We start from the raw sequence: 27867 nt of genomic DNA, 5'->3' as shown, positions 1-27867 counted from the left end.
CATCTTCTTCCTGTCTTGCCTGATATTGTCTCATGAATTGTTGTGCATTGAGTTTCCACTGCAGTTCACAATGTTTCATTAAATTTGTTTTTACTTTAAAATATTTCCAGGTAGAAATGGCTGATGCATCTGGACAAAATAATGAAGGACCAGAGTGGTGAGACAGGTACAGTCTTTTTCCAGGCTGGCAATGAAAGAAATTTATCAGAAAACTTACTTAATCAATGCATGTCATTTTGTGCTCTTTCAAGGAGACAGGTTTCTGTGGAATTTGTGTACAAAGACTTTCAAGTTACATTCTTCATGAATGCAACAGCTATTAGAACACTTGCAAGCTATTCATTGCACTGCGACAGTATAAAATGTTATTCATTAAATCAAGCATCAGATTTTTTGTTCTGTATTCATATTGAGATACTAGGCATGACTGACTATACACTAGTTGAGATGTTTCTCTCGAAGCGTCACGGTGAAATTAAACTTTTTTTTGTCCTATGCAAGAAAACATTGCACTAAGAGGTCAAGTTCTGGTTGAACAAAGTTGAAAATATTTCGAATGCTGTTCGAACAGTGCATGAAAAGGTGTGACCTTCGTATTTTTGGCGTTCCAGTCGCAGCAATCGCAAAAACATATTTATTTGATTTACTTTACAAAATTCTATCAAAAAATTAGGCGTTCGCATTTCCGAAGAAGATATAGACCCGGCCCTTGCTTGGGAAAGTGCGATATGGTAAGATGCATATCGGAATCCATTTTTGTTCTTGTCAACTATTGCCGCTTAATCGGACCAAGAGAAGAGAACGGCAGAACTAATCAGAAGAAAAGAAAAGGTAAAATAGACCAAGTATGAGAATTGGCAAGAAATGTCGGCTGGACAGGTTTGCGAAAAAGTGTGCTGTAATTACTAAGTTGATGGCCTAAATAAAAGACAAAATGATCGATAGCAGTATATTCAGCAAGATTATAGTAGCCTGCTTCTCCACCTTTCAATATATTTTGACTTTGGTCTTTTCGTATTTGTATACATCTAGTTGCCGTCTGTCTATAAAAGATTAAATAGATCAAAGAGTGCTCGATGCTATTATCTCACTTTTTATTTTCCTTTTATCTTTAATTGGCCAAATATGTCTCGGGGCCCCCGACAAAGGGGGCGATGCATGGCCCCCTCACTTTTTTGCAAAACAATAAAGCTTTTTTACAACCTTTTGTTATGATTGTTATGCTTTCTCTTGGCCCCTCCGCTCTCCAGCCTGGGTCGGAGCCCATGTATGTGCCAGTATGATTTGAGACATATTGCAATGCATGATGATCACACTAAGCTTGTAACTTGGAGGTGTATCTCACAACCGTCCTGTTCTATACACTAATGCGTCTACACCCCTGTCTATTCCGCATCTAGCACTTTATGACAAACCAGTAATCAGTAATCTCCATGCTGCACACAAACAAAACCCAACATTTGAAGACAACTCCAATCGGTAACTGAATTTTGTGCCTTACTTTTTTAATCTTAATACACAGCCTTAGGTGCTCAATTTAGCCTTTAAATTTCTTTATCCGAATAACAAGTTGATACTTGCATTAAATAGTCATTTCGTTACACCTTAAGAAGCAAGGAAAATCATTTTGAGTAACTTACAAAGAATTTTATTGTAGTAAAATATAAGGACTCAAAGTTCTGTTCTGTAACATAATTATGAAAAATCAATACATCTACGGCAGTATTTGCAGATTGAATAATTAAATACAATTTTCACTTTAACACCATTTATTTATAATTGCAGATATATTTTCCAGTTTATATTTGACTTGTGGTTTGTAAGCTTCATTTTCCTATCGCTGATGAAGATCTTTTTATAGTTGCTTGGAAGCCAGAACTTGGATAGTAAGATCCTGACGTAAACTTGATGTACATGGCTCCGGTGTCAGATGGTACTTTGAGCAAAGATCCTTTGCTTCCGTAGAATTCTCCAATAAAGGTAGAAGCTGAAAGAAAATTAATCGATTTACCACATTACTACACGTGCTGGTAAACTCAATTTTCTATTTCTGAAAAAATTGCATTTATTCTTCAAGATTGCATGAAAAAGCGAAAAAAACGTTTCATACTGCATTTATGTACTGTCTTGAAAACCTGTCATGAAATTTGAATATACTGCGTGAAAAACATTACCAAAATATTGAGATGGACTGTGATCTTAAGACTGTATTTGGATTTATTTCGGATCGAGAAACTAGAACATGTTTCGATTTCCCTTAATAGATATATATTATCCTGTTTGAAAAGAGGAAATTATGTCGAATTTCCTACGCTTTGTATCTATGTATTTCTTTTCTGATTCGTCCCGTGTTAATACAAAGAAAGCTTCTAAACTAGGAATTCGAAAAGTTCATTATTCTAAACTTATCCTTAACTATACTTTTAAGTTTACATACTAGCAAGAGACATGAAAAACAAGGACACTTTTGGCATAAAACCTGTCTCCAATCAATTCCGACTCAGGCACTTTAAAAATAAACATTAAATAAAAATATACACTCGAAAGCAAAAGGAAAATTCGTTGACAAAGTCAATAGTTGAGAAAAAAGTCTTGCGACAATAGTAGTAATATTTGAAAACCTTTCATTTCACTTATTTGCAAATAATTGTTGTAAATTGTCGTGCCTGCGAGAGTTAATTTCTTGTTTGTTTCTGACTATCCATCTTTTTCTAACTTTCGAAGAACAAACTTCTCAAGGACTTGTATAAAAGAGCAAAAATCTCAGAGTGATTAAGGGTATTAAAGAGGAAAATTCTTGAGGGTTTGTATACTTACAAGTGAGGGTGGTGAGCGAACTCCAAATTTGCACCTTGTCCTCGCTGTTGGTTGTCTTGAATGCCGAGAAGTCAAGTTCTATTCGTTCATTGAATGAAAACTGCCATACGCAGCTTACTCCTCTTGGGTAATTAGAAGGATAGCTGGGAGATGTAAAAGTATCTCCTATATTCTGCAAATGACCACCGCATGCTGTATAGAGAGAAGAAAATTGAATTTAAAAGGGAAGGGGGGTATGCCAGGATATAGGTTTTGAGAAATGATCAAGAAGAAGAGGGGAAAACGTTCAAGTTTAAAAGCCCTGATGAAGAAACGACGGTCAGATCCTTTCCCTTCAGTGTTGGAACTCTTCAATTTATTAGCTGTTAAAGATCACATTAACCTGGTTATACTGATCATTTCAAAGTTTCCATATTCAAAGAAAATCATACTTGAAGCAAAATAGTCGGCTTTAAATCCTTCGACAGCCCCAATACTCTTGCCATCAGATATGAATTTCAAGTCCAGTTTGTTAGAAGACGAAGTGTAAACCATTGGTTTTGGCAACAAGCCACTGAGGCGGGAGATCACCTGGCCATTGGAGCCATCTCTGATTTCCAATGAATCATAGCCGAGTTCAGTTTTCAAATTCTTTATCTCTATTGATGCCTTCTTGTGGCTTGCTACTGTAACAGCCCACCGACAATACTCGTTTAACCCATATCCGTTGGGGTAATTTGGGGAGCTGATTGTTCCTGAAGGTCCAACTAGGCTTGAAGATCCGCAAACGCCAGCTAAAAGAGATTGCTTTGGATAAAATCTTACTCCAATTTTTAAATGCAATACATGTGTTTTGAAAGAAGTTGATAACTTGAAGCTAATTATATGTAGGATGTTTGTGTAATGTAAATTTTTCATTAGATGACATCTTTTCAGATCTTGAATTAAAAAAATATGGAGGAAATAACATAATTATAGAATAGCTTTAGGTATGCTCTCGTTTGAATAGGGGGAATAACTTGTAATTGTGTAAGTCTAGCGTTACGTTATAGCAGAAAGAGGCTTAAAAGATATAGAAAATAGATCATTCAATTAAATAGATCAGCAAAATACGAAGAGAGGGACAAAGAGCCATGGTCCGCATTTATGAACAAGGTATATCCTTTTAGTGATTGTCCTTGTGAATTTGCAAAATTAGCACAAAAATACAAATTATTGCCCATTTACGCAATTAAGAACCCTATAATGAAAATATGGTCTAAAACTTCGGCTATAACTGGAAAAACAAGCAGAAAAGTTAGCCATCCCCCATAATCAACTGCATGACAACTCTTAAATCGAGAATAGACCACACCTGTGCAAACCGGCTGGACTCCATCCCATTTGCCAGTATCTTGACACTTTCTAAGTATTGAGCCTCTGAGAGAATAACCAGGTTTGCAATCAAAGCCAACTAGTTTGCCAAAGGTGTAGTCATTTCCATGCTTAGCACCATTGGCTGGTGTGCCTGGATCTCCACAGACAATTTCTAATGAAATCAAACATCATAATTAGTGACATGCCTTATATATTTATTAGTGACACCAACAAAGATGATACAACAAAAAGTTTTGAATAAAATTGCATCTACAAAAGTCAAACAAGCTACTTTATTTTTGTACGTTAACAAAACTTCCGTATTGAAAAAAATCATATCAATTGGACTGCAGAAAAAGAGGGGAAAATGACGCAACAGATTTGTGATCTGAGTTGGGCGTGTTACGATTTGTGAAATGAATAACATGACAGATTGCAAGTGCAGAATAGTAATAAATGGATGTGCGGTGTGTGAGTGGTGTAGAGGATGCTGCGGTGCCGGAATAGAAAGGAATGAATGAGACAGGCCTAAGGAGTTGTTGTGACTTGGGTGGGACATAAACTTATACCACAGAGAGAATCATATCTTTGAATAAGGATATATATATGATTATATCTAACTATGTATACTTAAGAGAGAGATCCTTCTCACAATGTGTCCCGGAGCCCTAGACCCAAATGGAGGTTTTCTGTCTCCTTCGCAATAGGAGTCACTAGTACAAACAGGCCTAAGGAGTCACTACGCACACATTACCTTGACAAACTGGGTTAGCTCCTGTCCACTTTCCACTTTCTAAGCAGAGTCTAACACTATCGCCAACAAGCTTGAATCCAGTCTTACAGGAGAAATGAACTTTGCTGCCATAGGCTAAGGAGGATCCAACCATATCACCATTCTGTGGGATACCAGGATAGTCGCAAGTGCGATCTTTCAAAGAAAATGAGAGAAATTGTCACAAATGAGTGAAAAAAGTAATTTTACCAATAAGAAATTGGCAACATAAAAATCTTGATCCTAGAAAAAGGAAATCCTTCTTATGTCAGGTAATAATGTTACTGCGAGATGAGGCAATGTGAACTAGTAAAAAGATAAAGAAAATCATTTTTTATGAATAATGAAATGGTATCTGAAGGTTCGTCTTAACATTCTTACCATTTCTGACTTTGGATCATGCGTATTAGAAGAAAAAAAGCTAGAAATCCTGGTGTTTTTCACAACAGATCAAAAAGAGAATTTTAAAAATCTTAAAGAACATCTAAAATCTGTGCTGTCTCAAAAATTTACTTTTAAACGGGACAGTTTATCGAAGATGAGACTTACGAACACAAGCTGGTGCAGATCCACTCCATTCGCCATTTCCGAGGCAAATTCTTTGTCCAAGGCCTGATAATCCGTAGTCTTCGTTGCATGTGTAAACAAGTTTCTTTCCAACCGTGTCACCATCGGATGAGATGGCGCCATTGGCAAGGCTACCCTTGGCAGGGCATCTTACAGCTGCAAATCAACAACTTATTGTTTATGATACAACACTTGTAATGTAAATACAAAGCTTGGTTAAACTTGTTTCTGCATTTTTCATTTCTTTTATCCAAAACCTGAACTCTCCTCCCCTTTCCTTAAAAGACGATTCTAAGACAATTCATTAAATATATCTTTTCCGATTATGAATACCTATATGACATAGTGAACTGCCAAATTAAAGCTAAATTTCTACATTGCTAGTAACATCGTCTGAACAAAGAGATCAGTGAATGCTGTCAAACCGAGACATAAATTCAGGTGGCATCAATATTTTCTCAACATAAGATTGTTTAAAAGAAATCACCTCGCTCTTAATTCTTTGTCCCGTGTTTCGAAAACTACATTTTAGGAGCACTAGCAAATTCATCCTGCTGGCTGCACAAATCAAAACTATTTACATGAAGTTAGTTGCTATCAATAAGTTCGTTCCTGCAAGTTTGTGAATAAATGACCAGTTGGCTCAAATTAGTTGCAAGATATGCTGTGATAACGTATAACGTTTTAAGATAACGTATAGCAGAATAGCCTTAATACCAGGGAGTTTTAGAATAAGGATTCATTAAATATTGGGGTACCAAAATTGAATAATATTAGAAGAAATAGCTGAGGTGAGAAGTATTGTATACTGGTTTTAGATTGCATGTCTATGTCACATATTGAAGGAGTTTATTGTTTATTGGATTATAATTACACTGTATAAAGCCGTATAAGAGGCTTCTGATTTGCATTGTGCTGCAAGACATGGATCTGCTACCTAGAGTACACGAAGCAAAACAATGTACTCATGTGTGTATGCTTCAAAACAAGATAAGGATTGCTTACCAATACATGTAGGCTGGGAGCCTGTCCACGACCCATCGGCTCGACATGTCCTGAAGTTGCTTGATGATGAAGACAACATGTATCCAGGGTTACAGAAGAAGAGAACAGTGGCACCTTGCACAGCTGATGTGCCAACAACTTTACCATTTGCAGGATTGGGCAACAGTTGGCATGTCATGCCTAAAAGAAAACAAAAATTGCAAGCTTCCATTTCTAAATACAATCAGCATTAAAGCCTTGCATACATAAGAAAAGGTGTCGAGTGAGTGATTTGGTCAGGCTTATAAGGATTACTTACTAACTCAAGCGTCTCGAACCCTTAATGTTGCATTAGCATTAAGCATTAGAATTAAAGAAGAGACAATCAACAATGATTATTGTTAGCAAAAATTTCAATTTGCTTTCTTTCGTGAGATGACCAAGACAAGTCTCGTTCGCCTCCTATAACAAACATCGCAGTTTCATCACAAACATTATTTTGTATATAGGTATCTTTAAAAACTTGAACAAATCAAAATTGTCTTCATACACATTAATCTGAGTTTTTGCTACAAAATTCTTCCTCCATCTGGTTTTCTCAAACAAATGTGTTTATTCTTCAAAATTATAACATATGCTGCTTTCTCGTGTTTTTTACCTAAAATAAGCAGATTCTTCAAAAAATTAATGTTGTAAGCCTTCCTTCCTTTTTAAATTTGTAGCATCATTAAAAAGCATTGAAGAGTATTGCGAAACAACAGGATACATACGAACACATCTTGGCATGGTTCCACTCCACGTTCCATCCTGCTGACAACTTCTTTGTGCAGACCCAATGAGTTGGTAGCCAGCATTGCATGTATACCTGTTTGTTGATCCAAAGTTTGTTCCACCGTTTGAGGACTGCCCGTTCAAAAGGCCACCAAGGGTAACGCAAGTGACGGCTTATTTGAAAGAAAATAGTAAAAAATTCACTCCCATTAGAATTCAAATTGCATGCAACAGAAAATTATCTAAAAAGTTGCTATTAACAAATAGTAGAGCCTGTCCTTTTTCTTCAATACCTTTAACAAAGATTCGTAGAAGAAGTACATATCAAGTAGAAAAATGACAAAGTCAAGGATGAACATTTGAACAGAGAAAGACAAGACGTAGATCACAATTACCTTGGCATGAAGGCTCTTCTCCAGACCACTGACCGTTGGCATCGCAGGTTCGTCGAGTCGCTTTAGTCAGTTTGTACCCGCTGTTGCAGCTATATGTTGCTGTTCCATCATAGTGGCGATCTGGAGTCGAGACAGCTCCGTTTGCGGGATTTGACAATGATGGGCAGGTTTTACCTTAAAAAGGTTGTGCAAAGGTTAGGCAACTGAAAACTAAATTTAATAGATACCCTAAAGTAGTGAAGACAAAAATTACCTTATCAATCTACTGGTACTAAAAAACCTTATCGATATGGATATGATTGGTACAAGCAAATAAATTTTCTAACATTACATGCTATTATTCTCCATTTTAGTATTGACCATTTCCAACCTGTAATGTTTCGAATTTTGTGTAATCTTCACAAGCAAAAATTCCACACATTGAAAAAAGCTCATTACCGCTGTAAAATAATGGTTTTCAAAAAAGTGCAAATCTATAATGACAAAAAACTTAAGATAAATTAAACATAAATTGGCATTTTTTTATAACTCTAACTGCCTAAAGAAATGAAATCTGAATCAATATTTCCGTTGCATAGACACTTAGATTGTCCCTTCCCATCCTAACTCAAAAGAAAAGTTTTTTTCTATTATTTCGCACTAATTTTATCATCTCTTATAAGAAAGAGTTTGATGAATTTAAAGATCCTATGTAAATCTGTTCATAATGTTCAATAGCCCTGTTCAAAAGATCTAGAGGGGATGCTAAAATAAAGGGACTTACGTTCACAAGATCTTTTGTCGGCAGCAAGGACGTATCCAATTCTACAAGCGCATGCGTGAGACCCTCTCTTGTTGATACAGTGATGCTGACAGCTATGGCTAGAAGCTTCGCATTCGTTGATGTCTTGAAAAGCAAATCATCAATATTTTAGAGAGTGCTCGCATCAATATTTTTATTGCAACATGATACAGAGAAAATATTAGCACAAACACACATTAGAAAGCAGGTCAACGCTTATGGCATAATGCTAATCCTGCACTCTATGACGTAGCAGCAGAAAAGCAATAGCCTTGAAGTATATAGTAAATGGGTCGATACCGTATGAACAGAGCTCTTCACGCTTGGACTATAATTACATATATGAAAGGTTGTGTATGTCAAAGAATCTAGATTTTTAGGCCTTGTTGATTACTTTGATTGATTACTTCCTGAAGCAAATAAAGACAGATGACAGCTTCATAGCCTTTTAATGTCTTGTCAACAAGAAAGATCACATAGCTTTTCTACCTGAGAAGAATTTGATAAATCAGCCAACCACTACCATAAAGCATGGTGACTGACCACGGATAGCCGTTGTTGGTTTTGAACTTTGAAAGGTTTGAATATGATAATATATATTCAAGGTCTTAGATCAACACCTATATCATGGGCCAGTTCATAGGTATAGTTTTGCAAAAACGGGACCGATTGGCATATGGTTGAAATAGACTGATTACCTCTGCATGATCTTAAATCTGCATTCAAAACATAACCAGCCGGGCATCTGCAACGGTAGCTGCCCTGAGTGTTGTAGCAATGGTACTGGCAATTATGCTTGCCAAGAGCACATTCGTCTACGTCTGTTAAAGAAATTTTGTAGGTCAGAGTGAGTGAAATCCTACTTTGAAGAAACCCAAATATATGTGAATAAGAATAACAAAAAATGACAAAATACTAAAACAAAAGATTACATTTATCAGGTCAAGCAAAGATGATCATTCCTTCATTCAATTATTTTCATTCTAACATGATTTATACGCTATACTCTGTACAGTTTTTAGATTTAATATACATTACAAAAACTATTAATGAGTTTTTAAGGCTAAAACGTAAAATAAGAGAATTTCACTGCTCTTCCTTAGGGCTGTGAAGATTCAGGAGCAAAAGATGCAAAGAAACTGAGGAAAATGGTCTTGAAATTGACAGAATAAATAAATTCCAAAGTAGTGTTTTCATCATAAAACTAAATAATTTACTTTTACGAATAATCTTTAAAGAAATTATCTTTATATGAAGCTTTGTGGTTTTTGCTAGGAGCAAAATATGTTTTAATGCTTTTGGGGGTTTGTAGAATATCTAACTTAAAACCGAACGAATATCTGTTGCTTATGAAATGGAACAATAATTGACACAAATACGCAAAATCAACTAGTCAATATAATGGTCAATCGATGCCTACATGTATGATTCAAATTTTCTTACCAACGCATCGACCATTCCTAAGCTCGTATCCATTATTGCATTGACATTTGAAACTTCCTTCTGTATTGACGCATAGCTGATCGCACCCACCGTTTGAAGCAGCACATTCGTTAATATCTATAGCAATGAGAATTTGAGAATATATAATCATGCTATCGACAATATACTTCTTGAATGAACAAACAGAAGTCTAATTAAAGTCTGTTCTTTGACAGAAAAGCTTCAAGGTCTTATTAAAAGTTTTAAATAGAAAATCTGGTTTTAACTACCCAAAGTAGTCCTTTCTTATTATTTTCATTTTTTTATCCAAAGGCATCCTGACATTTTGTAGCGCCAAAGATACATTTAGATATGACTTATTTTACAAATCCTATATATATCCTATAGAAATCCTATATATAGGGATTACTTACCAACACAGGTTGGCACGGGTCCACTCAAAGACCCAGCACGACAATAAAGCGAGCCACTTGAGGACAGTCGATAGCCAGCATTGCATCTGAATGAGAAAGTGTTTCCAGAAATCGAAACACTTCCGTGTGGGATGGTCTTTAATTTATAACAAGGAAGAGCTAAAATCAAATATGAAGAAATCATTCATCGTTGTAGAAAACAGAATAAATGGCAGCTTGAAAGTTGTAGAATTCAGAGACTGTTTTCTTTAAGTCCTAAGGTTTTTATCTAAAATTGGGGTGGGCACTTGATTTCTACAAGGTAATACTTGAAGAACCTGGATTTAGTTGGAGGGCCAAATCAACGATAGACTTATTTAGAGCAATGTTCATTTTCTTCAAATCTAAAAAGCAATAAATTATACCATATTTAGATGATAGTGGTTATCAAAACGATAAAGCCATTATGTGAATATTTTTATCAATATATGAAATTGTGGTGTAGGGCAAGTTGAAAATGTTCCTACAACAGTTCATGGTCTGATTGACCATACAATCTCGCGGGTAGGACAGAAACGTCCAAGGTTTGACCCGCGGGTCATAAGGTGCCCAGGCCAGATCTAAGGACCGTGTTTCCTTCAGAAATTTGAAGGAAAGAACATATGATATTTCTATCATAAAACATTGTCATCATTCATAATCATCCATAAATTATAAGCCTTTTTATAACCTATTAGTAGTGAAAAAAGCTTAGAAAATAAAATAAATAGGTAAATAAATAGATAAAAACCAGAAAGACTAGAAAAGACAAAAGAGTAAAAATAAAATGGAATAGAACACAACGAAAAAAATGAAAATGCAGTAGAAAATAACAGATCAGAAAAAACAGAGCATTATAAAAGAAGATGGAAATGGAATAAAATAACAGGATAATAAAGAACATAATAGATGATGTAAATAACAAAGAAAATGAACTTTTAATTAACAAATTAGGTACCCACCAATTTCACAGTTTTTGCCTCCATACCCATCTATACATTGACAACGATATGACTGCAGAGTCTCGATACAACTTGCACCATTTTTACAAGGAGAATTGGAACATGATGATATTCCTGAAAAATATTTTACATGATAATGAAAAGCAAAGGAAATGATGAAAAATCCTTACGAATTCAAAAGAAAACACTTTATATTTTTCTTTGTTTGGAGAAGAGACGCAGTTTCGGTTCAAATAACAAAGGAGAAGAATAATTATGTAATTATTCCAAAAAGCCATGCTTTCCTTGATCTCCAATCAAATTCCAGCAAGTGTCATATAAAGTAATTTTACTATCCAGAATTAATATTTGCCCCGTGCAGTAAAATGCGACTAGTTCTTGTATTTATTTCTATAGAAATCTTGATGATTATTATTAAGATCCTTTGTTTCATAGCATATCTTTCTACATTCGTAAAGGAAAAGAAATGTCCATAAAATGAAGTAGTCAACTGCTTCGTCCTTTTTCGATCCGATAACTTCATTTCATAATCTTACGGCCCAACAAAATTTGAAATGAGGGTGGGGAGGGCGCAAAATGGAAACTTACTTTTCGTGTATGGGCATTCAAATCTTGCCTGGAAGTCTTTGCATCTCAAAGAGTTGTTAGGATCATACTTGGTCTGATCGCTGTCTTTGCAAGTGTAACCAGCAGAAGAGCACTCAGTATCAATCAGATTAACGCCTTGGGTTGTTTCTTTATTGACTGACATGCACTGGGCGGAAATCGAGTTGCTGCAGGTTGGTGCTTCATGTTCAATACCATTTGATGGCGTTGATCTGCTGTTCCAGGTGGAAAATTTCGTATATTTCACTGAAGAATAAACATTCATACCATCACAAATCTATCATCATCACTACTATCGTACACAAACATTGTATTTCTACTGTAATGATAGCAGTGTAGCGATTAAATAACAGATCAGTCATGACAAAAATACACTCACATGGGAAAAATAAAGATGGACAAATCGTGTAAATTTCAAAAAGGGAACAGAATAAAAATTCAGATTTTGCTTAAAACAAACGTGGCCCAATCTGCGTTGCTGTTTTAAGTTCTATACCTTATTCTAAATCTTAAAATTTTACTCATTTGCGTGAAATGGCCAATGACTTTTTAAATGATTGCTTTTTGTGTGTCATTCTAGAACGTGAAATGAGAAATCGTTGTGCTAAGTACGAATGATTCAATTTATGATGATAACGATGCTATAATTTTTTTGAAAATGAATGAAATTTTTCTGAGTCTTGCAATCCTTGCAATTGCATCATACCCCTCCGTGTAATTTAGCTTTAAAAAACCAACATTCCTCATGTCATCACAAACTGTACGGTGAAATTTCATATTGTAGAACAAAAAATGAATATTCAACAGTTTCAGTAAACTGCAAATAGCTGTTTATCTGGAAGATTCACTATTTTGTCGCTTGTATCAACAAAATTAGAGCTTTTATATCGTCATCTTTGGACCCAGCTGTTCTTTTTTATAACCAGCGGGCAAAAAATGTATGCTTATCATTTAAGCAGACTCCTTAAGCAATACCCACCTGTACAGAATTCATTTACTTTGTTAACTTCAACTCTCTTTTGTAAAAAGTCAGGCCATGCCAGTTCGTTACCAAGAATACCATCGCATCGATAGCGGGACATTTCTGATATTTCACTGTCTGAAAGAACTTTGTTCCACAAGTTAAGCTGTGACATGCTGCCATAAAACGCTTCTCCTAAACTGAAATTTCTGCCAACTTCGTCCTGTTCCTGTCCTAATATGAAATAGCCACCAGCAGGAATTTTCTACGGAAAAGTATCCAAGAATTATTCAACCAATCCTTTTTATACGCCTCTTTTACACTAAATGTGGATTCATTCCAAGCGTATAAAGGACATTCGTTTGAGACGTGGATGATTTTTAAGGCTAAGCCTAAGACATCATGTCCTCTGCTTCATCGCATTAACGGGAAATGAAAGAAAAAAAATACAATCTAGTTGAATGACAATCTATAAAATCATTCTCAAATTTAATACAGGCATATGTTAAAGGACTGTTTGCAATACCTGTCCCTTTTGGAACTCCACAGATTCACTGATCTTCAAACCGTCCTGGTAGGCAGCAAAGGATCCGGTGCCGCTGGACCATGAAAAAGCAACATGATGCCAGTTCCCATCATTCACCGAAACTCCCGATTCAATCTCTTTGCCCATGATAACCATTATAAAGGACTCAGGGTCACGAACAACCAAAGCATTATCAACAAGTGAGTCTAAAATGTAGGTAAAATAGGCATATCATAGGAGTCTTTGCATACTTATATTTCATGCGTTTACCGGATGCAGCCTCATAAAAATAACAAGAAAAGATGAAGCCCTTTAGAATACGTTCTAATAGTCAATATACAAACACGATAATTAAAACGATCTTAAAACTTTTGGATGCAGAAAAACGACACTTTCATAAAAAGGCATTGGGAACATTATTAGGTAAATCAACCGTTTTATCAAGTCCGGTTTCAAGAACTGAAACTTCCATACCGCCTACATTAACAGCGTAAGAGACCGGAGTTCCAGCTTCAAGATCATCTTGCACTCCTTTCATCCAGAAGGACAATGTGAAGGCACCCAGTTGGTTTTTCAAGTTAGATTCTGCATATCCTTGAGTGTCTCTGCTAAATACCAAGTCAAAGTTCATCTCCTGCTGTCCTAATAAGGATAGAGAATCAATGTCATTAGATAAGGTACCATTGTCTAAGATTAATAACTTTGTCTTTTGAAGGAGGCAATAAATAGCCACGAATAAGTAAGAGCGTTGTTGTTAAATCTTTCAGGAAGAAAAAGTCTACAAGGAACAAATGTTCCGAGGCCGTTAGAGCTTGTGCTAAAATTGACGATTCCTTAAAGCTGTAGGCCAAGTAAAATAAAAAATGTCAATTGGAAAATAGAAATTACATCAAATTCAGCTATATTCTTGAGTGCCAGTCGAATTGTTTACCTGACATGAAAATACTTTAGGAAGCTGCAGGTAATGGTTTCTATCAAAATATATTTTGAATTCCAAGCTTACTACCTTACAATAAAGCTAATAACCTCGTGAAATTCCAATTCACATAAAAGAAATGATTCTATGAAGAAACTTTAAACCAGAGTTTCACACATGGTTGCAGTCTTTGGGTCATGCAAAATGATCGCTTATAGTTTTCTTACATCTCGAGGCTTTTTATTTTTTCTTCTCTCACAATCTTACCATTTTCATTTATCAAACCTTTTGCTAGGACATGGATTTGCTTACTTAAAATTCCCGAATGAACTGATCAAGATAGCAAAATTAATTAGAATTTTTTTCTGAGGAGATTTTGAAACGTTTAGCACTTCAAAAAGGCTAATTACAATTCTATAAATCTTTTTTTTGGGGAAAAATGACTTTACATACTAGTTTGACAGTTATTGCCGTAAAATGTTGGTGTACAATGACATTTGTATCCATTGATGCCATCAACACAAACTCCACCGTTTCTGCATGGATTTGAGCCACACTCGTCGATGTTGACTTCACATCTAAAGGTCAAAGAGATCAATGCCGTGAAATTTCGTATAAAATTCAAGGGTTAAACAAAATTCTGCTGCAGGACAATTTCAAAAAACGCAAAACAGTGTTCAAACTACGTCTGTTTTGACACATAAATATTGCCAAGTATGAGTGGGCGGGAGACAGGGTTAAAGCCTAAAAAGAGTAGATTTAATAAAAGGAAAAGGTGCAAAATTTCCGTTCAGTATTTGCTACTTAACGATGTGACAAGGTGTGGGGAAATCAGTAAAGAAACTTCGCAGATTTTGTGAAAAAGTCTAAGCTTTAAATTTTTGTTAATTCATTTCAAAGAAAAATGCAGTTTTAACAGTTTATTGGTTTTATTAGTAAAGGTAATATACAACTTTATAGAAAATGCATACGAAAAACTGTAATGAAAGCGACAAAGAGTGTGTACCTGCGTCCACCGAATCCCGGTTTGCATTGACAAGTGAAGCTACTGTCACCATCAACACAAACTCCGCCGTTCTGGCACAAATTGTTAGCAGCACAATCATCAACATTGTCCTCGCATAGCTCACCAGTGAATCCGGGCTTGCATTCGCATCTGAACCCATTTGCAGAATCAATACAGCGTCCTTTGTTTTTGCATGGCATCGAAGCACATTCCTATTGTGGTAAAATCCATCGACATTATTAAATAAGAACAAGCATCTTGCTAAAGAATTCAAACTTGTTTCCAAGCTGTCGTGTATGAATTTCGCTACGCAACTATTTACCTTAAGCAAACTTTCGGAACAATCTTTGGACATATTTTCAATTATTCTAAATAGAAACTATGGGTGCAATAAGTTCTAAATTTATTTTCATTCCGTAGAGTTTTCTATTTTAAAATCAGCAGTTTCTAGATACTATCACATTTATAACAGTTACAAATTCAAAACTATTAGGCAATTTTTTTGGCGAAACATTTATTAGTTTCCACGCCAAAATAGGGTTCCAGATTACCTTAAGACCCGAACAAAACATATTTTAGGCCCCGTTTACACAAGAGAAAAAGGAACGTATCTAAAAGATCTTGACATTTTTGGTACGATAAGGGTACGATTGACAAGCGTTTACACGAGATTGGATCCTAAAGTATATAGCGTTTACACGGGAACGGACCAAAATCGAATCTCTCTTTAAAGCATGCGCAATGACAAGGTAATTGTTAATTTTCATTTTGGCGGGAGGACATCGAGGACCATAAACATGATAAAGACAAGGTTCAGAAAGGGTTGACTGAGGAAAAAAGAATGGAGGTGGGAAAGTAGTTTCTATGTTGTATGGTCAGTGCTATGCAATCCGGGCAGGATCACCAGCTGTCAAACAAATTTCAGGCGGAGTTGAGATTTCGTTTTTTTCTTCAAATTTTGATAAAAGTTTCTGTTTTGGTTTATTGCGTACAACTGATATAGCCTCCATTGACCCCAGCAACAGCCTCGTTTTACTGCCGTGCCTTTTCAGATCCGTATCCACCCGTTTACACGGCGCCGATGAAGGTACGGATCCAAATGGATTCGCTTTCTAATCGTACCAAAAAAAGGTACGGATCTCTCCTAAAAAAATACGGATCCTACCGTGCCCATGTAAATGCAAGGCCTATCGTAGCTGGTTTTGGTATGGATCTATGCGGATCCGTTCCCGTGTAAACGGGGCCTGCCTACCTCACTCAAATCACTCGAAATTTTAAAAAAGAATCATTCTGAAATTGTTTATACGGTGTACTGTTTCCATGCAGTCGCCCGTTTCTGCTTGATTTCAGGGAGGCATGAACCAAACCGTACCGTTGAAAGGTGTCCCCATTTTCAAATATTAGCCGACAATTCCTTTAAAGCCCTATGTATTCTAAAAAATCCATTCTGAAGAGCGCTTCTATACACCATAATGGCTTCTCTGAACGAACAAATTTAATTTCCAATCGATTGCCAGCTGTCATTTTAAGGAGCCCGAAATCGAGTTGATGGCATGGTAGAGATTTTTCATTGCAAAAAACCCATCCTGTCAAGCTTCCAAGAATTGTCAATAGTACTTATAAAGGCAAAAATACATTAGAAGAAGGCAACTTCAAAGTGAAAAGTCCTATTCATAAGAACGCAAAAAGCTGCTGAATATTCTATGCTTACATTGATTGTTGCCTCGCAGTAGAGCCCGTTGAACCCAGCTGCGCAGCTACATGTGAAACCGTCAGGAGTTTCACTGCACTTTCCACCATTTTGACATTTGCCAGCCGAGCATTCGGTCTTCTTATCTTCGCAGAATGTACCTTGGTACCCGAGCGGGCACATGCATTCAAATCCATTCACCTGTAGAGGATTCAAAATGGGAATCGTTTTTCTTTAATCAAAACACCACCACAGACTACCATTGTTTGATGAATAAATAAATCTGTTGCAAATGAAATATAACTGGAAAGGAAATATGTACATGGCAAACGAATAATATAGAAGGAAAGAAAGGCACAGAAGGATAAGATGGGGTAGTGTGGCAAAAACATACAAAATGGTATACAGAAAAAACAGCATATTTAGTTTCGATAGTGAAGAAAGATGTCGCTTGATGAAATGCTTGAAGGCAAAAATTCTTTGAAAGATTTTTCTTGAGGAGTTATTATAAAGATCTGCACAAACCATGATAGGACGTGGAAATGCCAGAAAAGGCTTTGTATTTATTCAGCAGAAGAAAAACAATATTTGCCTTATCAACACAGACTGCATCTCCAAAGCATGGATTACAGGCGCATTCATCTCTCTCGTTTTGACACAAGTTTCCAAAGAATCCAATTTTGCAAGAGCAAGTGAACCCATCGGCCTCATTTTTGCACGATGCCCCGTTGATGCAAGGGTTTGATGCACAATGGTTGATAGCTAATCAAAAGGAAAGAATACTTGAAAAAACTGTAAGCTCTATGGCAACACAAAAGAAATGTTTTGCTTTTGTACTCATATACAGGGATCAAATGTACCTTGTGTAACGTATTGTTCTAACGTATTGAATGTAACGCACACACAATTCTAGATACATTTATCCAAGAAATAAGAAATCAGCAGGGCGTACTTTTGCAAAATATAGAACACCAAGATAAGTTTAAAAATTAATTGCTTTATACATGGTACAGTATTTCTGATCTAACGATGTTAGTTTTAAAACAATACCAGCTAAGGTAATACTGCGCGAATATAAATAGCAATGACATTAGCCTGAAAACATTAGTCTGAAATATGATGCATGATTGCGATACATTAGCCTGAAACACGATGAATGATCAGATGATAAAATGAATTGACAACAACATAAAGGACAAAGATGATGAAATAAATGGAAAAAACAAAAACTAGTATTGGCAGTTGATATAAGTATTTGAAATGAAAAGAAACAAGGTGAACCTACCTTGGCAATCTGATTCGCTGGTTACTCCAACTCCATGAGTAAACCTTCCACTTGGGCATGATCTGCACTTATCACTACCAGCTGCTACCTGGAAGGTGCCCTTTGGGCAGGGTGTGCATGGCTCAGCTCCAGAAGCAGAGTATGTACCGGGCTGACATGGCACTGTAAAAAGAAATAATTCAACAACAATTTATCTCCACGTGATATATTCTGAAAATACTGAAAAAAATTTCAACAGATGTACAACAATATCAAAATCATTGAATGGGTGTATATTTTTCTTTGGTCATAAAAAATGCGTCGGTATATATTTTGCCAATCACTATCATGATAAGGTGCTATCAAATGATAATGGCATTTCATCTTCTAGCAGTGGATTTTCAATATAGATTATTCATTCCTTTCTCCCCAGTTTCTAAAATAGATTCGATGCCTCAGATAAAACGTGAAGATGACATTGATAAGCAAGGTAGAAAATTGAAATCTTATCGATTCAATCTACAGTTTAATGTGTCATATGAAAAGACGAAGAGCCACTCACTTCCACACTGGCGAAGGCTTGATGCACCGATCTTGACTGTAGTTGTGGTTCCTGGACACTTCACGCAGTTTTTGCCATAATAGCCTGCTTGATATGTTCCTTTTGGACAGAATTGACAACCCTGGAGGCCAGTGGCAGAGAATGTACCTGGGCCACATGGAGCTGGAAAAAAAGGTCATGTGATTTTCAAATAGAACATGCAGCCAAAAAAAACAGAAAGAGCTTTCTTCTATTCTGTGCCGACAATTCTTTAAAATTTACTACCTAGACATGTGTCAAAATTCCTCTAGTTAAAGTATTGATCGAATCTTAGCTTTTAAACAAGGTGAAAATTATGACAAATGAATCTAAACACAGAGAAATAAATACAGAAGGATGGTTAGCACATTTTATTCATCAAGGCAAGGCAAAATATTATCTATTTAATGCTGTGATTGAGTTGTTAATTAATCAATACATGATTATATGATTAATCAATTTATTAGGTGATATAACATAATTTCAACATAATCATTCAATCATTGTAATCAGTAAGCTATATAATATGCTACTGAATGTTATGAATTGATTTAGTAATTAATCAATACATGATTATATGTTTAATCATTTTTAGTTGATCTAACAATATTTCAACATAATCATTAAATTAGTGTAGTCAGTAAGCTGTATTATCTATAAAATGCTGTGATTGAGGTGTCAATTAACCAATATATGATTATATGATTAATCAATTTATTAGGTGATGTAACTATTATGTGACTAATCAATAAATCAGGCAATGTTGCCATATTTTAAAACAATCTTTAAATAAGCTTTATCAGTAAGCTGACCTCTACATTCCGTTGCATTACTGGTACCAACTCCAGGTGTAGTCTTTCCTTTAGGACACAACGAGCAGCCAAGACGGCCAGGAATTTGAGTGTAAGTTCCAACAGGACAGTACTTGCATTTCCTTTCATCTAGGTCGTAGTATTTACCAGCAACACAGGCAACTATGGTCACAAATTTTATATTAAACATAAGATATTTCTTGTCCATCATACAGTAAACTTTTCACTCGATTAAGCTAGATTACAGGAGGCGACGTTTTTTATCTAAAAAGATGAAAAGTCTAGCTATCTATTAGAAAGTTAGAAAATTTACAAAGCATTAAAAAAATTATAGGAAAGTATGGGATAGTAAGATAAATGTCTGGAATGATTCTTGGCAACTACGGATTTTTTACGTACCACATCCCTGAACTTCAGTAATATTGTCATTACTGCTGGCGTATGAATCCAAAACAGCTCCTTTGGAACATAATGACATCACAGATCCAACTGGCTGTACTTGTGCAAACCTAAGTGTGTCTTGACCAACATTGATATTTTTGACGGCATTGGCCTCCGTAGTAGACGCCGATCCAAGGCTGTTAACAGCAGATGCTAGGCCAGATACAACAGCTTGAGTAGAAGCGTCGTTTGACTTGGTGATGACTTCAAGGTCAACTTGAATGGTGATTTCATTCTAAAAGGTGTAGTTAATTTGAAGATTATACTGTATCTAATTGTTGTGCATGGCTAATATAAGACAAGGATTAGCGAAATAGTGAAAGTGTCATACTATAATGGCCTACCTGTAGACTTCTCTTCTTAGATTGCAATTTACCGCACTTAATCTTCACATTTTCTGCTTTGCATACCATTGCGTTATTTGGATCTGCGCAACCTCCCTTTCCGGTTTTTTGCAAGTAAACATTCAGAACCTGAAGAAAATTATTCTTTATTTGTTCTTGAGCCTGAATGCTCTCATGACAGTTTCCAGAGTAGTAGTACAGCTTCATCCTTTGAGACATACCTTCCATGCTTCCAACAGCTATAAATCAGGCAAGAACTATGAGCATCATTTATCCTATGTTTTATGTCTAATTAATGCAGCAAGCAACAGTTCATCAATTAGTAAATTACTTAGTACCAACAAAAACTGAATACTATGGTTCTCAATGTAGAGATAAGGCCAGGTAAACATTTTTTTGTCACATAGTTATAACAGAGTTCATCAATATTGTTTTTACTCGTGAAAAAGCTTTGTGGCAATGAAGTACACCTTTATATAAATGTGATAGGAAATAAGACGGTTAACGATAAAGATTAACCCCCCCCCCCCCTCTCTTTCATCCCCATGTTTTTCAAGACAATTAAAGGACGTTCACGGACATGAACTGAGTTTTATTTTATTTTACATGCCTGGTTACATTTTATTGGCCAAATTCCTTCTTATATATGCTTTGATGGTCAGAGATGACGTATCAAAAGCATAAATTAGTGGGTGGTCAAGTATCATCAGAGATTGAAAGATAGGGAAAAAGTTGCTCTAATTATAATCAAGGTAAGTAGTAATTTACACACAAATAAAAAAACACATTTTCTTTACAATATTTACATCATTACCTAATATAACTTTAACTGACCACAACAAAGTTGTTGCTCCGAATACTGCCGAGAACATTTGCAATAAGAGCTAGAGAAAACTGAATAATACCTGTACAATCTGGCCATTGCGAAGGAAATCGGCTGTCTGGGAAAGCTGTCCAGTCTCCACTTGGATAACAAGCATAAAGAAAGGACATAGGCCCATTTGGAACATATGGTGACATGCATTGGGCTTGGTATAGATCAAACATCATCGAGCTGAATGACAGAGCGAGTGCACCGTTGATTGGAGGATCACGCTTTGGACAAGTGCGTGCTGAAAGAAATCATTATAATTTGCTATTATAAAATTCTTTAAAGTTGGTTTTTACATAGTTTTTGTTAATAAAATTTTATTCATACCAACTCTTCACAATAAAAGCCCAAATATAAATACAATTAAGTGTGGCGAAAGAAGAGAAAAATACAAAAACTTTTTGAAAAAAATTCAAAAAATGCTTTCTAAAATCATCTGAACACATATGTTAATTTTTCTTTCTATGGTGACCAGGCCATAATGGGCCCTAACTTTAATTTCCCTAATCTTAATGCAATTCAACTGATTTTTTAGGAAAACATGTGTTGGTCCCTCCACTCAGCATTTTGACCAGAATTACGTTTCCTTTTTTAACAGGTAAAATATTCCCTTCATCTCCGAAAACGTTTCTGGAGTCAAAACATGTTCTGAGACCAATGCTCCTATGATAAGAATTTTTCTAACCACGTGAAAGTTAAGTATTCCTTCACAAACGACAATTGCCTTGAATCATAAAATAAACCATATGAAACTTTAGAACCACCTTTCCTCCATACTTGTAAAAAAACAGAATGTATCTCACAAAGAAACTCACATTCAATCTTTATATGGAATTCGCATTTCTTTTCGTTTCCAGAATAATCTCTCACCGTGTATCGGACGAGATTGATTGGACCAATTGGGAATGTTGCACCAGACTTATGACTTTGGTGCACAAGCTCAACGTAGCCAGAGTTGTCTTTGTACGTAGGTGGGTCCCAGGTAACGACCTCCGTTGATGAATCACTCGATTGTGTACTGGAAATATCCGGTGGGCAGTAGGTGAAAACTGGTGCCTCTCGATCTTAAAAGTGAAAGGGGGATTAAGTCAATGAGGGAAAAAGCTGACGTGTCATCGTGAGCTAGTGACTAGAATAACGGAGGATGTTGTGATAATTTCTTTTTCAGTACCACTATTTCTGTCAAAATTGACACGGTTGCTCCACCCTCAACGTGAACAGATTGGTATTTTCAAAAATCGGCCTTGAACGTGAAAAAGATTGTTGGTTTGAGCTCTTTCTTGGGTTTGTATTTTATGTTCTTAATCTTGTCTGCTCATCAATAAAAAGGTACGTAGATGTGGCCGCAAATACAGCACAGTAAAGCAGATTGATCGCCAATGCCTAATGCTGTGCCGAAACGTGTATTGTTGCGCTGACCTATGTTAAAACCGCAGTTAATCGATTTCAGTTTGAATAGATTTATTGAAAACCGTTTTTGGGTTACGCATATCCATTTCGAACAGCGCTCTAGACACTTAATGGAAAATCGTGATAAGAAATATTAGACGACAGAATGATAGTCCAAAAGGCTAAATACCTTTGATTTTAATTCTGAAAGTGCATCTGTGGCTGTTACCAGCCTCATCGGTGGCAGTAAAAATGATAGTAGTGTCATTGATTGGGAACTTGTAAGGTGATTTGATAGAACTAGGCAGCTGGGTCACCGTCACGACAGACTGGACCAAAGCATCGGAGTTGTCTCTCACTTCAGGCATCTTAAATGCAATCTCTTTGTATTGTTTGCCTTCATCTGTTAAATCATCAATATCGTCTGGACAGGTAATAGTTGGAGGTGTTTTGTCTGTAAAAAGATAATCAAGCACTTAGTCATTAATGGGATAAGACAGGGAATGTCATTTTATTACATGAAAATATATAACTTTAAAATTCAAGCAAAACCATTGTCATCATGAAATAGGCATAGCTCGTCCGTAGAACAGAACAAAACACAAAGCTATGGCCATTGATGATCTTAATAGACATGAATTAGAACCAACAGCTGAGACGGCAAAGTTATACTGCCATCAACGTCATAAATAGAAAGTTATCTGCCAATCCTTACGAGGACGTATTTAGGCATGAGAATAAGGCGTAAGATTAGTTTCAGCAAAAAAATTTTCATTCGTTTTTCGATATCGTTAACAGATAAATCTAAAGGAATAGATTTTGAAGTTTATTTTTACCTTCACAAACCAGCTCGGTGCCAGACCAGGTACCATCAGCCTGACATTTTCTCGCTTGGTTTCCAGATACTAAAGTGTAACCTAGTTTACAGCTGTATGCACATCCATCGTCGAAGTTCGTCTTTGAGTTTATACACCTCTCTGGGGTTATGTTCACGTTGTCAACCCTTCGCAAGCTTGGGCATTTGATAACTACAAAAGAGTTAAGTCTTAGATTTGCTGGCATGCTTGAAATTTATCAAACTGTCATATATCATATTTGTTAATCAAGACTTGCAATCCAGCTCAGGTTCTCGTTGTTGTAAAACATTCTGCAGGGATAGATATGTTGATGAAACGGTTATAGGTGTTGTCTGTCCAGTCATCTGACACAATGTACGTTGATTGAAATCAGAAAAATAATTTTCAAGTTCAAATGATAAAAAAATGAAAATTGCAGGCTTAATAACCTATTAAAAAGATAAGCCTGGAACTGATAATACACTCTTAACTCAGAATTCACTCGCCACTGAGATTCATTACACATCATGGGTTACATTAGTACCTCAGAATAGAATCGTAATTCGGAATACATTCATAATCAAGCTTCACGGATAGCAAAGATTACGCTCATGATCTCGCAATTAAGATTACATCAATATCATTGATTACACTTGTTACTCAGAATACACTAAAAAGTTCGATTAACTTGTTACAGTAATTTCAATTGGGACAAAAAGGTTGGTTTAGACAGAAAAGATTCCAACATATCTTTGTAATAGAACCCATGTTATATCGATGGAATGCGCGACAGTCATTATTTACTATATAAAGTACATTTATGAGTCAAGAAATGAATTGATACCGTCACAAGATGGCTGCTCGCCACTCCATTGTCCATCATTTCGGCATGTCCTTTTGTCAGTTCCATTCCTTCGATATCCAGTTATGCATTCAAATGTAGAAACACCACCAACCAATCGAGAGGTATATTTTACTATCATTTTTGGAGGCGTGGGAAGAGCAGGGCATTGAATTGCTGCAAAACAAGACTCACAGATAATAAATCAGTTTTTTAAATGAAAATATATTTATGTTTTAGCAAATGTTCGCTCAAATTGCACTTGCAAATTTGTTTGGAATACTGAAGTTTTAAGCCAAGCTGCCTTGAAAGCTTAAAAGCAAGGATTCAGATTGAAGAAGAGAAAAATAAAGAGCATATAAAAAGTAGACTTTGGCTCTGATGAAATCATCAAACATGTAATTTTAAGTTTCAGTGCTCCGGGGATATTGTCAGTGTATTAACAATCGATCAATCTTGGTTTACATAGACTTTTATATTCTAAACAACATCTACAGATCCAATTTTCTAACAGGGCCAATTTTCTTGGTGTCTGCCTCTTAGAGTTATTTGTAAAAAGATAATTCAAGATACTTATATAAAAATATGCCTTTCTACAAGCAGTGAGTTGTGATTGATGTAGCAGGAGGAAAAGCCCATCACCTGAACAATCAGTGTTACGAAACCGGGTAAGACAGATGTGCAGTTGTTAAGAGGTTGAATCCAAGTGTGTTATTTGAACTTTAGACGAAATCTCTAAATTCTAAGATCTGCAGAATATTGAAGAAAACTGAGCAAACTAAAACATACGTATGCAAGAGGGTGTAGTTTGCATGCTCCATGTTCCATCTTTTTGACATACGATCTTTTTACTCTGTGAAGTTTCACCAAGAATATGATGATGCTGGTTGCAAGCAAAAGTGCATGTTTCTTGGTATTTGTTCCCACAGTTTTCAATCCTGCCATTCGGGATGGTGGTTTTTTGTGGAGGGCACTCAACAACTGAAAAAGATTGATGAAATTATGCGAATTATCGATGAGACGAAAGACAGTTAACATTAAAATAAAATTTTTGTTAATAATAGGTTATTGGCACACATTATATCCAAAAAGTAAACACTGTTTTTAGCAAGTTACGAAAAGTAAGATATGAACCAACAATCACAAGAAAAAAATTGCTGTTAGCTCAATGGCTAAAAAATCACGAAAAGAGACATCATGACATTCAATCGGTGCTACGAAACTGAATAAAATAGCAATTGAAAGAAAACAATTACGTTTGAGCTATAAGCAAGCAAAATTTATATCTGACGAAAGAAGACATTTCTCCAATTATTCTGAAAGACATCTAGGAAACTAGATTTTAAATGTAGATAATATAGATAATATTCAGTACTTTTGCAGGCAACACCATTTCCTGGATTCCCTTTGTATCCCTCGAAACACTGACAGGCATTAAGTGACATTGAACCAGTTGCTTTTGTAGAGGAATGAGCCGGGCATAGTTTGCAGGGATCTGGCGAAGAGAACTCTTTATATGTTCCGAATGGGCATGCTGCAAAACAAAGGCCATGGTACGTTAGTGGAATGGTATGACATGGCACAACATGACATGACATATAACATAACATAACATAACATGACATGACATGACATGACATGACATGACATGACATGACATGACATGACATGACATGACATGACATGACATGACATGACATGACATAATATGACATGACTGTACCAGTTTGAAACAATAGAACTACCTAACGGCTTTAGAATCAAGAAAAAATTTAAAATAAAATCACTTCACTTACGCCAGCATTTTCCTGGATCGCCACTCCCATAATATCCTGATGTGCATGCGCATTGGTAGATACCGCTGATCGTACCGCAAGAACACCGGGCATTCTGATCACATACTTTACCACATTTGGTCACATCAACAGGCTGGTACAGTTTTTCCATCTGATCTAGAAAATGTATAAACTAAATGCATTTTTAGCCCTAACTGCAACAACTATAAGTTTGGACATCTTCCTAGCAGACTCTAAAACTTTAAAACAAACACAACGGCAACATTTTGTTAAACCCTGTTAAGATGGAAGAGTTAAGGAAGCGCTCTGTAAGAAATAAGGAACTTGACAACGTTATTGTAGAGCAAATCAATGAGAAAGCTGTGCATCGTTCAGTGAAATATCAGTTGATCGGTACTTCGAAAAAGTTCATATCAAAGGACAAAAACGCATCAAAACTTTGTATGATGGTGCAATTCTGAAATACAACAGAGAAGAGATTTCTATACTACTACGAAATTCATTTCTCTTCTAAAGGAATAAAAAATGGCTTCGAACTGTAAAACGAGCAAGAAATTCAGGCATCGTGAACATTAATTTTAAAACTTCGGGTCTGGAGAACTACATCCAAAAGCATTTGGGCGCACATTAATTATACTACCAAATCTGTGCAAGTATACATAAAGGCAAGATCTTGATATAGGTACAAGCGTAGTATCAAAAATTATCTTTTTCCTCAATTTTTAGCGTTAAAGTAAGCTATAGTCTAGCTTAGTGAAGTATATGAACATTAACTAATGATTGTAATATATTAGAATCTTTGTTAATTAGAACACTATGAGCTGCTTTTTTAACATAAGTATTATTAATTTTTGGCTTTGTTCTATCATTAAAATGTACGTAGATGTTAGGTTCGGGTTTATGGGCCATTTCAGCCTAATTATCTTGATCATAAAACAATCTATAAAAAAACGTAATCAAAAAGACATACCCCCTCTTATCTTGGTGGCTAACTCTTCAAACTGGGTGAAAGAGTTTGCCATAATGACGTTTGAATCAATTCCAGCTATGTCTCGTAGCTGCCACTGGGACACATATCCAACACCAACAGAGATGATCTCTGCATAAAATGAAGACGGACTTCTCAGTGATTCGGCGATTGCTTTTGGATTGCCACCAAGATTCCACCAACCATCTGTTAACAACACTATGACAGTGTTCACATTCTGACGCAAGTTCCCGTTAGACTTTGCGCTGTTGAGGATTCTCCTTGCTCGATCAAAGGCAGCATTCATGTTAGTTGCTGGCCCCTTGGCGTGCTTGATTCGTGCAAAATCTTTAGAAAACGTGCACTTGTTCTTATCAAGCCCATTGTAGTCAATGTAGTCAATTCTCCTGGCAGCTGACTGCTCGAATGTCACTACTGCCAACCGTGTCGCAATAGGCTGGACACTGATTTCACTGAGAAGAGAGTTGACAAACTTTTTCTCCATCTGGAAGCCATAATCGCTAAGACTACCAGACAGATCAAGTAAGAATATAATATCTGATCTGCTGTTATTGTATTTTTCCTGGAACCGGTTCAGCCTCTGAACCCATTGGGAATTCACCGCAGCTTTGATGGAGAGAAAACTACAGCATAAGACCAGAGCGCTAAGAAAGGAGGCTTGAAAAGATTTCGCCATGCTTGCGATGCTCAAGCTCTCCCAACAACCCAAACTGACTTTAGGGGTATGGGCTATGCGATACTG

The 27867-nt window shown here is 36.1% G+C and overlaps 2 protein-coding genes across 2 annotated transcripts in view; one reads left to right on the top strand and one right to left on the bottom strand.

Annotated features, from left to right (window-relative positions):
* Nucleotides 1-3012, top strand: part of LOC135686064 (uncharacterized) — a 7164-nt gene extending 4152 nt beyond the window's left edge. Inside the window, exon 4 of the mRNA XM_065202214.2 lies at nucleotides 111-3012. Within this exon, the coding sequence (XP_065058286.1) occupies nucleotides 111-161 (51 nt within the window). The 3' untranslated portion in view covers nucleotides 162-3012. The remainder of the gene's footprint in view (nucleotides 1-110) is intronic.
* Nucleotides 1678-27867, bottom strand: LOC135686053 (sushi, von Willebrand factor type A, EGF and pentraxin domain-containing protein 1). Its single transcript, XM_065202203.2, has 36 exons — nucleotides 27108-27867; nucleotides 26138-26293; nucleotides 25717-25875; nucleotides 25131-25322; nucleotides 24345-24518; nucleotides 23501-23692; nucleotides 22855-23118; nucleotides 22091-22339; nucleotides 21310-21516; nucleotides 20405-20643; nucleotides 20019-20295; nucleotides 19620-19781; nucleotides 18790-18951; nucleotides 18249-18410; nucleotides 17556-17725; nucleotides 16985-17164; nucleotides 15274-15485; nucleotides 14721-14845; nucleotides 13826-13993; nucleotides 13352-13557; nucleotides 12844-13090; nucleotides 11847-12110; nucleotides 11259-11372; nucleotides 10279-10437; nucleotides 9866-9982; nucleotides 9121-9243; nucleotides 8405-8527; nucleotides 7642-7815; nucleotides 7246-7419; nucleotides 6497-6676; nucleotides 5474-5647; nucleotides 4907-5080; nucleotides 4151-4324; nucleotides 3249-3590; nucleotides 2818-3009; nucleotides 1678-1987 (listed from the first exon to the last, which is right to left on the bottom strand). Exons 1-36 carry the CDS (start codon nucleotides 27799-27801, stop codon nucleotides 1827-1829), a joined length of 7242 nt encoding a protein of 2413 aa, XP_065058275.2. The 5' UTR covers nucleotides 27802-27867; the 3' UTR covers nucleotides 1678-1826.

The sequence above is a fragment of the Rhopilema esculentum genome, chromosome 6 (genome assembly GCF_057945365.1).
Source record: "Rhopilema esculentum isolate cy_ngs chromosome 6, ASM5794536v1, whole genome shotgun sequence".
Lineage (NCBI taxonomy): Eukaryota > Metazoa > Cnidaria > Scyphozoa > Rhizostomeae > Rhizostomatidae > Rhopilema > Rhopilema esculentum.
This window is presented reverse-complemented; position numbering and strand designations above follow the sequence as displayed.

Bases quoted from the DNA above. Each gene is read 5' to 3' on its own strand.
- LOC135686053 (XM_065202203.2), bottom strand. From the start codon at position 27,801: ATGGCGAAATCTTTTCAAGCCTCCTTTCTTAGCGCTCTGGTCTTATGC. The intron at 8,528-9,120 runs GTAATCAGTCTA...TTGCTTTTCAAG, and splicing joins AGATTTAAGATCATGCAGAG to ACATCAACGAATGCGAAGCT. The intron at 7,420-7,641 runs GTAATTGTGATC...CTTTCAAATAAG, and splicing joins AGAAGAGCCTTCATGCCAAG to CCGTCACTTGCGTTACCCTT.